The 16,382-nt window shown below is 36.1% G+C and overlaps 1 protein-coding gene across 1 annotated transcript in view; it reads right to left on the bottom strand.

Moving 5' to 3' along the window:
• The window catches only part of Brr2 (U5 small nuclear ribonucleoprotein l(3)72Ab), a 155,458-nt gene that overhangs the window by 90,205 nt on the left and 48,871 nt on the right, over positions 1-16,382 (bottom strand). The window contains exons 11-14 of the mRNA XM_089088243.1: positions 15,056-15,226; positions 13,869-14,039; positions 6,183-6,363; positions 2,554-2,780 (exon numbers count right to left, since the gene is read on the bottom strand). Coding sequence (XP_088944369.1) covers positions 2,554-2,780; positions 6,183-6,363; positions 13,869-14,039; positions 15,056-15,226 — 750 coding nt within the window. The remainder of the gene's footprint in view (positions 1-2,553; positions 2,781-6,182; positions 6,364-13,868; positions 14,040-15,055; positions 15,227-16,382) is intronic.

Below are 16,382 nucleotides of genomic sequence, written 5' to 3'. Positions count from 1 at the left end.
AACTGAAAGTAAGGAGCGACCTGGCTCAATAGTAACCAAAACTCTACAAAAAGGAATTTTGATATCAATAGACATATCAAAGAATTGCCTTTTTATGCTGATTTCAAATGTATAAATTTCATTAAGTTTAGTCTCACTCAACAAAGGTTACGAGCCTGATTTTGGAAAAATGTTCCTAATTTTTGAAAAAAAAGGGGGAAACACCCCCTAAAAGTCAAGTGATCTTAATGAAAATCACGCTTTAAGATTCAGCCTTTTAGATAATTGAATTGTAGAGGTTCTAAGTTTATATCTGCAAAAATGTGGAATTTTTTATTTTTTGCCAGAAGAAAGATCACGGATGCGTGTTTTTTTTAATGATTTTTTTTCCCAGGGATGATCGTATCGACTCAGCGATCCTAGAATATCGGGAGAGGGCTCATTCAAAAGGAAATTAAAAGTTCTAATGCCCTTTTTAAGTGACGAAAAAAATTGGAGAGAAACTAGGCCCCCGCCCCCCCCCCCCTTTTCCCCTAAAATCGTCCGATCAAAATTTTGAGATAGCCATTTTCTTAATCATAGTTGAAAGGCACAGTAACTACGTCTTTGGGTATAAAATGACTCCCCCCCCTACAGCCCTAGGAGAAAGGTCTTTAAGTTGTACAATTTGCCCATTGTTTGCGCATAGTATTTGTTATTGGAATGCATGCATACATTTTCGTGTGTCGGGTGAGGGTGGGGGGACAAATTTTATGCTGGGCGTTTTTCCACGGGGGAAGTTTCCATAGAGTGAACTGGTCAGGGAAAACTGTACACTGGGGAATTTGTCAGAATTCTTATACAAAATGCTTTTTATATGCCTTGCTTTCTATTTTCCGTCTCAATTTTACGCGCGCAGTGGTTAAGAGTAATTGTCCAGGGCAAATTTTCACCGGGATTGAACTGTCTAGAGGATGTTTCCGTGGGGAGGGGGTTTCTCCGCAGAGGTGGGGCCAGATCCCCTGGCATTATTTAAAAAACGATCAGAAATTTAATAAAAAACAAGTTTTTTCAACTGAAAGTAAGGAGCCATATTAAAACTTAAAACGAACAGAAATTTCTACTTATAAAAGGGGGGTTGACCCCTCCTCAACACCTCGCCCTTTACGCTAAAGTTTGAATTTTTTCCCAATTACTTAAGAATGACTCCTGAAACACAAGGGCCGTTTAATTAGAGCAATTAGACGCTTTTTTTAAAGTACTAAGAAACGTTAGCGAAAAGAGCGAGGCGTTGAGGAGGTGGCAACCCTCCTTATATAAGTAATAATTTCTATTCGTTATAAGTTTTAATGTCGTTCCTTACTTTCAGTTGAAAAAACTTTCTTTTTTCTATTTAATAATGTTAAGAAGACTAAGTCGCTAATACTAGGAATAAGTGAAGGTGAAAAGGTAATTTTGGTTAACGAAAAAACCGATCGAGTAGACAGCTTCACTTACCTAGGTAGTATTAGTAAAAACGGTGGGTGCAGTGAAGATCTTAAAAATAGAATAGCTGAGGCCCAGGGTGCTTTTCAAAGTTGGAAAAAACTTTAAAGAACAGGAAGATAAGTAAGTGAACCAAGATTAGAATATTGAAAGCTACAGTGATAACAGAGGTCAAGTATGTAGGATTTGCTACATGTTTTCCAGAGAAATTGCCCACGGATTGTTTTGGGTGCAGAACTGTCTGACCTTTTCTACAACAGTAAGCTGTACGATAAATGTGGGTCAATACCGCTTTCTAGTACTATAATGAGTGAAAGTTTGAGATGGCAAGGAAACGGTCTACGGATAAAGGCTGACAGATTGCCCAAGATCGTCCTCTTCGGCAAACGTCTAGAGCAAAACGAAAAGCAGGTCGTCCCCGAATGGGATGGGAGGAAGTCGTAAGGAAAGATCTAAGGGAAATGAGAGCTTCTTGGGAGGGTATAAAGAGGGAGACATTGAATAGACTAGGATAGAGGGGGAGCGTATGTAGCTATGCTGGCCTCAGGCAGCTTGGTGCTGCAGTGAGTTGTTAGTAGTAGCAGTAGTAGTATGTCATAAGCTCAAAAATGTCAGATACGACCTTCTGCTGTAATGGCGAATATATGTAATATTTGTATACTAGAGCGTCTATATATCTTTATTGTCTTTTTGATCGAAACTAACTAAGAGAGCAAGACGTCTGGGCTGTATAAGGGAAAGTTAGTAGATTATCTTCCTTTTTTAATATGGAAGCATTAACCCATAAATAGCAAATAATGCAAAGAAAAACAAATGAAAACAAAGAAAAACACAAGACAATTCAAAGATTTTGTCCTTGGGAATTGGGCATACACTAGAAAAAGAAACTAAAACAATACGAGAATAAAAAAGAGAAAGCATAGGAAAAATTAAATAAACTGAAGATAAAATAAAAAAAAAGGATCTTAAATTACGCAGAAAAATCGGAGTAACACCGACAAATACGAGTGGAAACAATCCAGATAGTTACTTCATCCTTCTAAAAAATAGAAGGCCTTTTCAAGATTCGACACACGATTTTTTCTTTTTTTCAAGAATAAAAAATCAGACCTGAATGTGTTTATCGGCAAACAAATCTTCAACAAGCGTTCTATCTACTCTACTCATACCAGCGTGATGGATAGCGAATCCATAAGGAAGGAGATCTTTTAAGTCTAGGTTTTTCACTGATTCTGCCTCGTCTCTAAGTACTGCAGTTGAAGCAGACCCTTCACGAAGAAACTGACTAATCGTATCTTTTTCCAGACACATTGTGCGGAGAGCTCTGGCTGTTCGAGCTGAAATAGAAAACAATATATGATTTTGGTTACTCATGAGAGAATTGCAGATCTAAGTACCCTATTATTATATATGTCAAAGAATATAAGATTAAAAACCAGTTTTGACAAAAAATAAACACCAACACAATCTAGTATTGGGCTTTTCTTGGTATTTTTTCAGTGTAATAAAAATCAGAATTAGGGCAATTAATGTAACTGGCAAAATTATTGCAATAATAAGTGTCTGATCGCAGTTTCTGAGAAGAAAAAAATAAGAAGCTTGAAAAATGCAAAGAAACTCCAAACGCTAAGTGGCGCTCGTGATTTTTTCTTTTTTTTTCAACACTAGCGACAGTTCCCACTTACAATTTGCCCATAATCTTAGACATATCTAATTCTGTGAAAATTAATACGCCAATAAATTGATCTCCGAAAATTGTTATGACAGTTATAAAACACGACCTTTTATACATATTGATTGAGTTTAAACGTAAACGCAAACATGAGTTAAGAAAAAAAAATAGCAACAGAGAAAATAAACTAACTTATGGAAATGGCGAAAATCCATATTAAAACCGAAGATATGACTATTTTGACTGTAATCATGGCATGCGCAATATGATTAAAAAAATTGAAGACAAAATAAGACACTTCAATATGTGAATGAAACTTTGTTAGTTGAAATTCAATATGATAATAGAAACGATGAGCCAACTTAACAATAATGGATTTTCTATATTTAGAATTAGTAAAAGTGGTAGATTTTTGTTATGCATATGTCGTAAGCAAAACCGTTCATTTTTAGAGTATTGATTTGTAATATTAAGGGTCACTCTCTACTTACAGTTTGCTGCTAGGAACTGTTTGATCCAAGACACCCTTAAATAAGGAGGGAAGGCTACGACTCCATCTTTAAATCCCCCTTTTCGTTTTGTATTCAAGTTTAATATTTGCATAGCAATGCTTCCAAAATAATAATCATCCCTGAGCAAGTGTATCTTAAATATTTCTGGGGCAGGTGGGGGACGTGCAATATTAAAAACGAATCTTATGGTCATCATTTTTACGGTTTTGAAGGGGAGTTCTTTAAGAAATATTATTTGAAGAGACAAAGTGGCGGATCCAGGTGGGGGGCACCCCGTACTGAAAAAAACTTTCGTCTCAACGCCACCCAGAGCAAGTAGTCCCAACCCCAAATCCGCCACAGCGTTAGTGGGGGGAGGCTAACGCAGTGGTGGATTTGGGGTTGGCACCACTTGCTCTGGGTGGCGTTGGGACGAAAGTTATTTTTTTTTGTAATTGGTTTTTAATAGTTGAGTTATTAATAAGTTTTTATTTGTTGAGACTATTTCTTTTTGCAAAAAAGTTTGAAACAAAGTTTCAAACTTTTAAAACCAATCCTCCTCTCCCCACCCCAAACGCAGTGGCAGATTTGGGGTTGGTACCACTTGCTCTGGGTGGCGTTGGGACGAAAGTTATTTTTTTTGTAATTGGTTTTTAATAGTTGAGTTATTAACAAGATTTTAATCGTTAAGACTGTTTCTTTTTGCAAAAAAGTTTGAAACAAAGTTTCAGTTACTTTGTATAGTCTCTGTTAGATTTTACTGATGACGCATACTGCCAGTATTTCAGTTCTCAGTTTTACTGAAAGTATTTAATTAAGTTGGTATTTATCAAGGGAATTTGTCCGTATTACCACAAAAGCCAACTGGGAGGCGGAAATCTTCATTTCGTAATAAGAAGGAGGAAAAATCCAAAATCCTAACTTCTTTAGGCTATCGAAATGACATTTCAGGATTGTGCTGTCACAATGAGGCTGAAAAAACTTAATATTTAAACTTCTTTTTACTGTCAAAACTGTATTTTCGATTCTTGCTATGATACTGAGATAAATAAACTGATATCATTACTTTTTTTGGCTGTCATAAAATTTGGGTTCGCTTTTTTTGCAAAGGGGGTGGTTTTTACAACATTGTTTTTTTAGGGGATTTGTATAATAGAAAGTAAATGTATGAGAAGTGCAAACATATTATTGATTTACGTTTTGGATTTCGGTGAGCAAATGGTGGCCACTCTACTGCCTCTTTTCACCTAATTAAAGCTCTGCGTTACATGACATATCACCTCCTCTGTTCATCCTAAAACATAATATAAAGGCTAAACTCTTTAGAAACATCTGAACTTTAATAAAGGTTCTTATAAATATACACTTAAAACTAAGTATATGAGTCGAAAAACTCCTTCATAAGGTCGGAGCAATCATTTAAAATAAATGGATTTTCGAAAATTGTTTATAAAAAGAAGTCAAATAACTATGTGTTTATTTGTTTATCTACTCAGTATAGATCAGTAGACTGGTATCGATTTTTTTTTAAATATTTACTAACAAAATGTTGAAAAAAAGTGGAAATTCACACCACTTGAGTTAACTACGGAAAAGGAATGCAACTAGAATATTACTTCAGAATTCCTTACCTTCTCAATATCAACCAGTCACAAAGTATAGTTATGTTTTTGCATAGGGATTGCATATATTTGTCCATAAAATTGTATTAAACTGCTATATATACCACTCAGGATTTTTATACTTATTTTGATACATGTCATCAAATCATATTTCCACGATTAGTAGCACCTGCAACAACAGCCCCTCCCCATCTTCCCACCGGCTTTGTGTCCGTGTTTAAATAGCATTTAAATAGGTATTCGTGTTTAAATAGGTACTCAGCAGCAGTGTTTTTCACTTTCTTAATTTCCTAGTTGTAGTTCTGTTTGAATGCTATGTAAATTAATTTTTCGGTGTTCCTTACTTCTTATATTGTATTTTTTGTTTGTGTATTTTCTTTTTTTCTTTATTTACTCCGTTGTGCATTTTTAATGTTTTTAAAGACTCTATTTTTATTAATTCGATATTTTTTTTGGCAACTTTAACGAATTCGCTACTTCGTTTAATTTTTTTTCTGTGGCCACAAGACACAGCACAAAATCCTACATTGGACACAAGTAGTCATTTTCGGCAAAAAATTATCCCCACAGTGTATATGCGCATCACCCCATGATATCTACTTTTCCAACTTCATTGAAGAAAGAAAAAATCTGAGAAAAATAAACCTAATTCTTTTCTTACAAGCACGAAAAGATAAATAAATAATTATTAGATGACTTAATTTCTACTACATAAATATTTGTCTCCATTCCTCCTGGATTTCTGGTGATTTTAACGAATTCGCCAATTAGTTTTTTTTTGTTTGTTTTTTTCGACCGTCCCATAATCCTGCATCGGATGCAATTAAAGACACTATTGATCAAACAAATTAAAAATACAGGGTATGTAAAAATACAGGTCACAGTAGCACAGGGTATCTACTTTTCAAAACTTCATGGAAGAAAATAAAAAAAAAAACAAAAAAACAAACAAACCCGTTTCTTTTCTTGCATGTACAAAAATAAGAACTTGATTTTTTCCCGCATGTTCCAGCACCTTCTCATATGTGATTTCGTCCATAAGACGAAGTCGTTTGATTGCTTTCTTCTCAGTGATGCCAATATATTGCTGTTCTAAGGGGACCGGACGGAAACTGTTGTCAAAGTAAAATAAGCCCTGAAAAAGACAAATTGAATCATTACAAAACAACTAGAATATTTTCAGTCACAGAAAAAAAAAATGAAGAATTATGTAGGATTTACTTCATTTAGTTCATTAATATGTAAAACACTAAACGAAGAAACGTTTCCTGTATACTATGTTACTTTAAACATTCAACTATCATTTTATAGTTACTATTAACCCATTATCACGGAAACTATCCATTTGTCCCTGTCTAATTATCGCACACTTATTCTGACAGTGTTCGATGCCCTTAAAAAAAAGGAAAAAAGAAATGACTAGTCCTTGATATGATTTGTTTTTGATACATAAGAAGCTATATAAAACGTCTGTCCCATAGACAGTGGCAGATACGTAAAAGGGTGCTTCTTGGGGCGAATATTACAGTCTATAATTATGTCTTGAGCTTTACATTCCCACTAACAATAAGGGATTTTGTGACAAGGCCGCAGCTGTAAAATGTACCAAAAGGACAAGATACTTATATCATTAGATTCATTAGTCTCATACCTGTCCATTCACCGAGCCAGAATTAAGATATTACTTAGACTTTTTCATAGGCAGCGCGCTAGCGCTGCCTAAGTAAAGAACGATGTGGGCACAATGTGTTTTTTTTTCTCCATACCCGGGCACTTCGTAACAAAGGATTTGCCGTAGAAACTTCAAAAAGGGCTCATTCGATTGGAAGTTGGAGTGGCTAGTGCCCTTTTTAATAGTAGAAAGTGACTGGAGGGCAACTAGCCCCCCCCGGGCCCATCATTCCCCCAAACACATCCAATCAAAATTTTGAGTTAGCCATTTTGTTCAGCCTAGTTGATTTCCAAATATAAAATATGTCTTTGAGGAGGACACTCCCTCGCAACCCTCGGGCCACGGGTTTTAAGTTATGCACTGAGGGCATATAAGAACGACGTTGGCACAATGTATCATTTATTATTTTTTTCCTTTAGAGCAGGGCACTTCATATGGAAGGGGTCGTCGTATAAACTTCAAAAGGGGCTCATTCGTTTGGAAATTGAGAGTTCTAGTGCCCTTTTTAATAGTAGAAAGTGATTGGAGGGCAACTAGCCCCCCCCCCCCCACGTCCATAATTTCCCCAAACACATCCAATCAAAATTTTGATATAGCCATTTTGTTCAGCGTAGTTAATTTCCAGATAGAATATATGTTTTTGAGGTGGACACTCCCCCACAACCCTCAGGGCAAGGGTTTTAAGTTATGCCCTGGGGGCATATAAGGTTTTTATAGAAGGCGTTGTCGTAAAAACTTTAAAACAGGCTCATTCGATTGGAAATTCAAAGAGCTAGTGCCCTTTTTAATAGTCGAAAGTGATTGTAGGGCAACTAGCTCCCCCCACGCCCATCATTCCCCAAAACCCATCCAATCATAATTTTGAGATAGCCATTTTCTTCAGCGTAATTGATTTCCAGGTAGAAAATATGTTTTTGAGGAGGACACTCCCCCACAACAATCAGGGCAAGGGTTTTAAGTTAAGCCCTGAGGGCATATAAGGTTTTTATAGACAACCCAGAGCCATATTTGACCACTGCCATCACTATAGTTTCTAATATTCTAATCTTGGTTTGCAGACTTATTTTCCTATTCTTTCAGACTTTTTTTAACTGTGAAAAAACACCCTGAGCCTTGGCTGTTCTACTTTTAACATCTTCACTGATGCCACCATATTTACTAATAATAACACTACCAAGGTAAGTGAAGCTGCCCACCTGATCAATCTTTTCATTACCCAACGTCACCTTTTCATCTTCACTTATTCCTAGCCTTAGTGACTTATTCCTAACATTAATTTTCAAACCAATTCTAGCACCCTGAACTCGCAAAACCTCTAAAACTTCATTCATTTTCCCCACACTTTCTTCTAGGATGCTTAAATCATCAGTATAATCCAAGTCCAGGAGACTTTTTCCTCCCCATTTGATTCCGTGGTCTCCCAGTGCCTTTCCTGTGCTCCTTAAAACAAAGTCCATCAAAATAATCCATATAAAGGGGGATAGAACACAGCCCTGCTTAACTGCTGATTTATTACAAAACCAGATACTAGCCTCATTTCCTACATTAACCGCAGCAATGTTATCCTCGTCCATAGCACTGATCACTTTAATGTAATTATCTGGTATACCATGCAAGGGTAAGACCTTCACTAAAGCTCTTCTATCAACAGAATCGAACGCTTGCTCATAATCTATAAAACTGAGGACCAAAGGTGTTTTAAAACTCAGGCACTTCTCAATTATTAGCCTAAGAGTGAAAATTTGGTCGACACATCCTCTACCGTTTCTAAAACCGCACTGTTCTTCTCTTAAAACTTTGTCTACGGCATCTCTCAGTCTAAAAAGTATCATATTACTAAGCAATTTACTACCTACAGAGACCAGACTAATGCCTCGATAATTACCACACTCACTTTTATCACCTTTCTTATAAAGTGGCTTAATTAAGGTTTTCCTAAAATCGTTAGGTACTTCCCCTTTTTCAAAAATCATATTCATAATCTTCAGTAACTTATTTCTAACCCCAGAGCCACCATATTTAAGAAACTCATTTAACACCCTACCAGCACCTGGAGCCTTATTATTCTTTAATCCTTTTAGTACTGTTGCTAATACCCCCTCGTAAAACAAGTCTTCTTTCTCATCCAAGTTATCATAAACTTTTTTATTTTCATCTAAACTTTTTTCTCCTACTCTATCTAATTTAGAAAAGCTCTCAAAATTTTCGGCCCATCTCTCTTAAGTTTTTTCTTATAACTAATGGCGGCCCCATTCCTATCTTTAACTGGGCCAAGTCCAGAATGACTACTCCCTCTCAATTTATTAACGTGCCAGTACAATATTTTATTATTATGCCGCCTAGCTGCATCTTCCAGATCATCGACAATTTTATCCATGGCCTCCACTTCACACCACCTTAGTTCATATTTTACTGCTTTCTCCACTTCCCTTACATTCCCTTTGTTTTCATATAATCTATCACTCAGATAATTCTCGTACAAGTCCTTTCTCCTTTCTATTAAACATAAAGCTTTTTCACTAATATTCCTAGCTGCAGTTCTAGCTTTCTTCCCTAATACATCTTCAGCAACTTCACAAATTATTTTTCTAAAATTATTTTTCTAAAATTATTCCAAACATCTTCCACATTATAAAATTTTAAACTCTCAAGTTTAGTATTCAACTGTTCCTGGAAAGTTTCTCTTAAATTCTCATCCTGGAGTCTACCAACATCATAACTTCCCGGGAGGTAGTTATGATGTTGTTTTAAGTTCTGGAAATTAGGTCTTTGAGGATGACAACCCCCCACAGCCCTCAGAGCAAGGGTTGTAAATTATGCCCAGGGGGCATATAAGGTTTTTATATAACGCGTTGTCGTAGAACCTTCGAAAATGACTGATCAGATAGGTTATCGGAGTCAGCATTGCCCTTTTTCACAGCTGAGTGTGATTGGAAGGCAACTAACCTCCCTTCCGTGCCCAATTACCCGAAACAAATCCAATAAAGATTTTGGTGTGTCCATGTCTTTTTGCGCTGTCCAAAGTTTAGGAAATTATACCTATGAGAAGGACACTCCCCCCACAGTCTTCAGGGCAAGGGTTATAAGTTATGCCCTGGGGACATAAAGGTTTTTATTGAAATCTGTCGAAGAAACTTGAAAAAGGGCTCTTGAATAGAAACTTGAAAAGGGCTGAATTTCCATTGGAAATTCAAAGGGCTAGTGCCCTTTTTATTAGTCGAAAGTGATTTGAGGGCAACTAACCCCCCTCTCAAGCCCATCTTTTTTCCAAACACATCCAATCAGTATTTTAGATAGCCATTTTATTCAACGTAGTTGAAAGTTTTTAAAATGAGGTCTTTAAGGATGAAAACCCCCCCCCCCAGCCCTCAGGACAAGGTTTGTAAGTTATGTCCTGGGGGACATGTAAGGTTTTTATTGAAAGCTTAGAAACTTCAAAAGGGCTCATTCAATTGGAAATTAAAGGGCTAATGCCTTTTTAAATAGTTGAAAGTGATTGGAGAGCGACTAACGCCCCTCTCACGCCCACCATTTTCCCAAATATATACAGTCAAAATTTTGAGATATCCATTTTTTTCAACGTAGTTGAAAGTTCTTGAAATTAGGTCTTTTAGGATGATAGCCCCTTCAGAGTCCTCAGTGCAAGGGTTGTAAGTTATGCCCTGGGGGCATGTAAAGTTGATATAGAAAGTTGTTATAGAAATTTCAAAAAGGACTCATTTGATTGGAAATTGAAATTGCCTTTTTTAATAGTCGAAAGTGAGTGGAGAGTAATTAACGTCCCTCTTACGCCCACCATTTCCTTAAAAACATTCAATCAAACTTTAGATATAGCCATTTTGTTCAATGTAGTTGAAAGTTCTGGAAACTATGTTTTTAAGGATGACAAATCCTCTAGAGCCACAAGGGCAAAGGTTGTAAGTTCTGCCCTGGGGGCATATAAGGTTTTTATAGATAAAGTTGTGGTAAAACTTCAAAAGGGGGTCATTCAATTCGAAATTGAGAGGGCTAGTATCCTTTGCAATAGTCGAAAGTGATTGGAGGGTAGCTAACCCCCATGCTCACGCCCACCATTCCTCCAAGCACATCCAATCAAAATGTTCAGATAGCCATTTTGTTCAACGTAGTAGATAGTGCTGGATATTAGGTCTTTGACAATGATCCCCCCCCCCCCACAGCACTCAGGGCCAGGGTTGTAGGTTATGCCCTGGGGGCATATAAGATTTTCATTGAAAGTTTTGTCGTATAAACTTAAAAAGGGCTCATTTGATTGGAAATTGAAAGGGCTAGGGCCATTTTTAATAGTTGACATTGATTGGAGAGCAACTACCGCCCCTCTCACGCCCACCATTTCCCCAAACACATCCAATCAAAATTTTAAGATAGCCATTTTGTTTAAGGTAGTTGAAAGTTCTGGAAATTCGGTCTTAGATCATGACAACCACCCTAACAGACCTTAAGGTAAGGGTTGTAATTTTTGCCCTGGGGGCATATAAGGTGTTTATAGAAAGCGTTGTCGTTTCCAAAAGGGCTCATTCGATTGGAAATCGAAAGGCCTGGTGCCCTTTTTAATAGTCGAAAGTGATTGGATGGCTCGACATTTTTATAGTAAAGATCGATGTTGGTATAATGTATTATTTTTTCTTGTTGTTGTTTTTTAGACCAGGGCACTTTGTATCGAAGGAGCTGTCGTAGGAACTTCGAAAAGAGCTCATTCAATTGAAAATAGAAAGGGCTGATGCCCTTTTTAATAGTCGAAAGGTATTGGAGGGCAACTAATCCCCCTTCCACTCCCAACCTACCACGCCCACCTACCCATTTGCCCATTAGGTTTAAAAACTAAATGTTGCCTTAAGATTAAATAAAAATGCACTGTGATAATTCTAATTCCCAATAAGGCATCTCAGCAGTATCCAAGGAACGACTGAGGGTATTATGTTCAAACTTTCGGGGCTGCTTCTGCTCTTAAAATTTAACCAAATCAAAATAGCGTAAGTGTATCCAAGCTATTAAAGAAAGTAAACAGATTTTATTGCGAATGGTATCAAGTTTTCCATTTCAGGTCAACTAGAGGAGGTATGAAACTAAATTAAACACTACTATTTGTGTCCAGGATTTTAAGAGGGTGTATGTTGTTAAAAACTGCTGAAAATTTTTCTCCAGCATACAAATAGCAGGCCAAACTAATAAGTCTTAAAAAACGAAAAAAATTAAAGTATTATTTTCTTTTACCCTGAAAAGACTATGTCAATATAAAACGAACAGAAATTAGTTAAAAAAAACTTTTGCCACAAAATAAATTTTTCAAAGAAAAGTAAAGAACTCCATTTAACAAAAAAATGAGCAAAAATAAAATCAAATAATCTACCATGCGTGAAACTACGACAAATCAGTATCGATAAATAAATAAAACCCAAAACGAACAGAAATTACAATAATTAACCAAGTCAAACTCAAAACGAGCAGAAATTAACATAAGTTGGGCGCAAAACTTCTATGCCTTTCCAAGGCCAGAACAAAATTTGCACTTTACTGAAAAAATACAAATGAATGTGCATTGTCAGTTTAATATACATATACTGATATTTAGTAATCAAAATGTTAATATTATTTGATTTATTAAAGTCATAAAAGTAAAAACATTTGTACTTTTGTCAGTAATGTGCAAATTATGTTCTGGCCCTTGGAAGGCATAGGGGTTTTGAGCCCAACTTATGTTAATTTCTGCTCGTTTTGAGTTTGATTCGGTTAACTATTGTAATTTCTGTTCGTTTTGGGTTTCATTTATTTATCGATACTGATTTGTGGTAGTTTCACGCATGGTAGATTATTTGATTTTATTTTTCCTCGTTTTTTGTTAAATGGAGTTTTTTACTTTTCTTTGAAAAACTTATTTTGTGGAAAAAGTTTTTTTAATTAATCTTAGTAAAGGATCTGAACTTGCTAAAAAGAAAAGAAAAGAAAAAAAAAACTGTCCTTTTTGCAACAATTTAAAAAATATAATTAGGTAGATGGATGGGGCTGAGTCTCAGCTTTGGAATGATAGCGAAATTGTCGTGTTTTATTGATGTATTGAAGCATACGAGAGCAGAAAAATAATATACCAAAAATTGCACAGGGAACACAAACCTTAAGAGGCAGAACTAGAGTTTCTTAAGGTTTTACTATATGCCTGTGAAACTTTGCATTTCTTAATCCAATTCTGGAAAATGAAGCAAGCACTCCACTTGGTCTTCTTCATTAACAGTTTAATAAACCACCATCAAAAATTACTTTCAGTCTCACTACGTTTATAGAATATCAATCTTATGAACTCACATGACTTACTTCACTGTAGCCGATTTCTCTTTATTGTTTTGGCGATAGACTAAAAATTATCATAATAGTAAAGAAATTAACAAAGTGTGTGGCAGCCTAATTCAAATATTTCTTGAGACTTTTTACCTGTAATCATATACTACACTTTTAAATAGTTAACACGTTTAGAAACTTGTAATTTATTAGTGTAAAATATTTCTATCAAAAATACACTTTGTCCTACTACTCCATGAGAATAAAATACCAAAAACAGTATTCAAAATTCTTCTTCGCCTTTCGACTGAGCTCGAAACCCAAGCCAAAGATTTTATTAGCGGGTAGCTTTCCACGACAAGATTTTTTAAGATTTTTACATTTTTAACTTGGCCACTGAAAAGGAGAAGGGAGATAGATAAAGAAGGGAGAGGAGCAGGTGGGAGAGAAAAGAGATAAAATGAAGCCCAACATGAAAAGGAGAAGAACTAAAATGGTCACAGAAAAGGAGAAGGGAGGTAGATAAAGAGAAGCAGGTCGGAGAGAAAAGAGACAAAATGAAGTCCAACATGAAAAGGAGAAGAGATAAAATGGCCACTGAAAAGGAGAAGGGAGGTAGATAAAGCGGGGAGAGGAGCAGGTGGGAGAGAAGAGAGATAAAATGAAATCCAACATACTGTGGAATGATCGACCCTCAAGAACGTTGCTACATCCTGATAATTGGGAAGAGTGGCACTAAGACCAACAAGCCGGACATCCTCTTGAGTTGTTTCAACAGTTCTCAGAGTTCTTGCAACTAAACATTCAAGCACTGGACCTCTATCGTCGTGAAGAAGATGGATTTCATCCTAAGAAAAAAATATACATGAAAAAGATAAAGAGACTGTTAGTAAAAAGATGTATACTTAAGGAAAGTAGACGGTGAGGCAACTTGCAACGAATAATGACAAAAAAAATATTTCATAGAATTTTATTGACAAAAAGAGCAACCAAATTTTAAAACCCTGATAACATCTTCAAATTTGAGTGCTTTGTGGCTAAGGTCTGAATCAAATTTCATTGATGTTCATAACAGGGGAACTTGTGGCAGCTCAGGGGATTCATGCACTTGGCAATACGAGTTCTGGGGTTTGGTTCCCGCTGCTACAAGTCTGGGCAACAGGCTTGCTACCTGACCCCTAAAAAAGCAACCGAAACGTCATATGTGTTGCCCAATGCGTCGCATACAGCGTTGATTCAACGCCCTATGTGCTATCAGTAGCTCAGAAGCATCGCTATCCTGTCGTAGCAGTGGCGAATTAAGGATTTAAGGAGGTGGTGTTGGCTGCCTTGAATTTCAAACACCTTTTTTTGTTTTTGTTTTTTTGCTCGACAAATTCGTAACTAGAACTTTGATAACCTTTTGTTCGTATTTTGATTGCTCGGCAGACCCATAGAAATGTAATTGAAAACCACTCAAGACAAGGTGCGAAACCCTGCGAGTAGTATCACTACACAATCGTCACAGCATAGGCACCGTGACAGACTGGCCGATTAAAAGTAATTTATCATACTCCCAACCTAGCCAGATTTGGGTATCCAGTCATTCTGTTTTTAACTTGCAGGCTATCTAATAAAAAAAATTTCAGGACCATAGTCTTTTTCCACCTGGAGAACTCGTTAAAACCCCTTTTTCACAATATATATATTGAAGCAGGACGAACCATTTTGTTCATGAGTAGTGTGATGATAAAATTTACCATGCTTAGCATAAACTATGGAAAATCCTCACCACCAGCTGCAAAATAAATATCATAATCTAACTTTTACTATTATCTAAATAAATAAGAAGCAGGAATTCTGCCAAAAAAAGACATTTACTTACAAAAATCATGAGTCGAACTAGCTGAGTATAAGTTCTTTCGCCCGATTTTCTAGTAATAATGTCCCATTTTTCAGGGGTGCATACAATAACTTGTGTTGCAAGAATTTCCTCTCTTGAAAGCTGATGGTCGCCCGTTAATTCTGACACTTTCAAGTTGTAAGGCGCCAGTCTCTAAAAAAGGATATTTTTTAAACAACGCATACAAGATAGCAATAGATCACACAGATGCAACTTTCAAAGATTGTAGCGAATCATAAGTTGTTAGGGAGGCTTAATAATAAAATATACATGAATGGAAAAAATAAAACTCAGCTGTCTCTTTCCTAGACATTCTGGATCGACAATTTGAATTGCTAGAGTACCAGATAACAAGAAAAGCCTCAAAATCTGGACTATCCTTCACAATTGATGTTGTCACTGATGATATGAGTCGCCGTTGAAAAACCCACACTCAGACTGGAGAGAGGGGGGAATCACTTGACAGAGGTAGTTAATTTTAAAAGTTAAATATTATTGCTAAATTTGGTTGCCACAACCAAGAGAATAGACACAAAACCCTGCTTTCATAGTCTAGTTTTAATATGAAATGATTTGATATGAAACTAATTAATTAAATTTAATTTAACCCCAAGTTAAATTTAAAAAGCTGAATGAAATTTATAGCCAGATCAATTCAACGGTATAACTATTAAGAATAAGAATAAATCGCTATCCTTAATCTGTTATGCATATGTAACTGTGAATGTCCCAAATCTGGTTATTATCGATATTCACCGGTGATTTTCCGAAATTCCTTTTTCTCTGCTTGGACTCAATTAGCTTTGCGAATCAGCTTTTTCAGTCTTGTGCAAGCTTTGATGGTAAACGTTAAATTTAGGTTAAATTATGTCACACATCTCACAAATGGGTTAAAAACCTAACCTAACCCAACCTAACTTGTCACCATCAAGCCTTGCACAGAGCTGAAAAAGTTGACTGGCAACGCTGACTAAATGCAAGCATAAAAAAAGATCTTTCCGACATTCACCGGTGAATGTCGACATTCACCAATTTCGGACATTGACGGTAACACATGTATGTGGTTCTTCCAGTTTCAACCGAAAATGATTTGTGTACCATCCGTGCTTAATTTTATCTTTGTTTTGTAATAGGAATATTCTCGCCCAAATTGTATCAGAACTAAGAAACTTACGCATAAAATTGGCAGATCTTGATGAGGCATAAACGTATTGAATACATGGAGATTCCTTTTGTTGGCCGAAGTCTTTACGCAAGATATGACCTTTACCTTCAACAGATTTCAGAAACAATAAAAAAAAATCAGAAA

This window comes from Artemia sp. Qi Xiang Cuo, chromosome 4, assembly GCF_049724085.1.
Source record: "Artemia sp. Qi Xiang Cuo chromosome 4, ASM4972408v1, whole genome shotgun sequence".
In the NCBI taxonomy this organism is placed as follows: Eukaryota; Metazoa; Arthropoda; class Branchiopoda; order Anostraca; family Artemiidae; genus Artemia; species Artemia sp. Qi Xiang Cuo.
The sequence above is the reverse complement of the archived record's forward strand: the minus strand, read 5'-3'. Positions and strand labels throughout refer to the sequence as shown.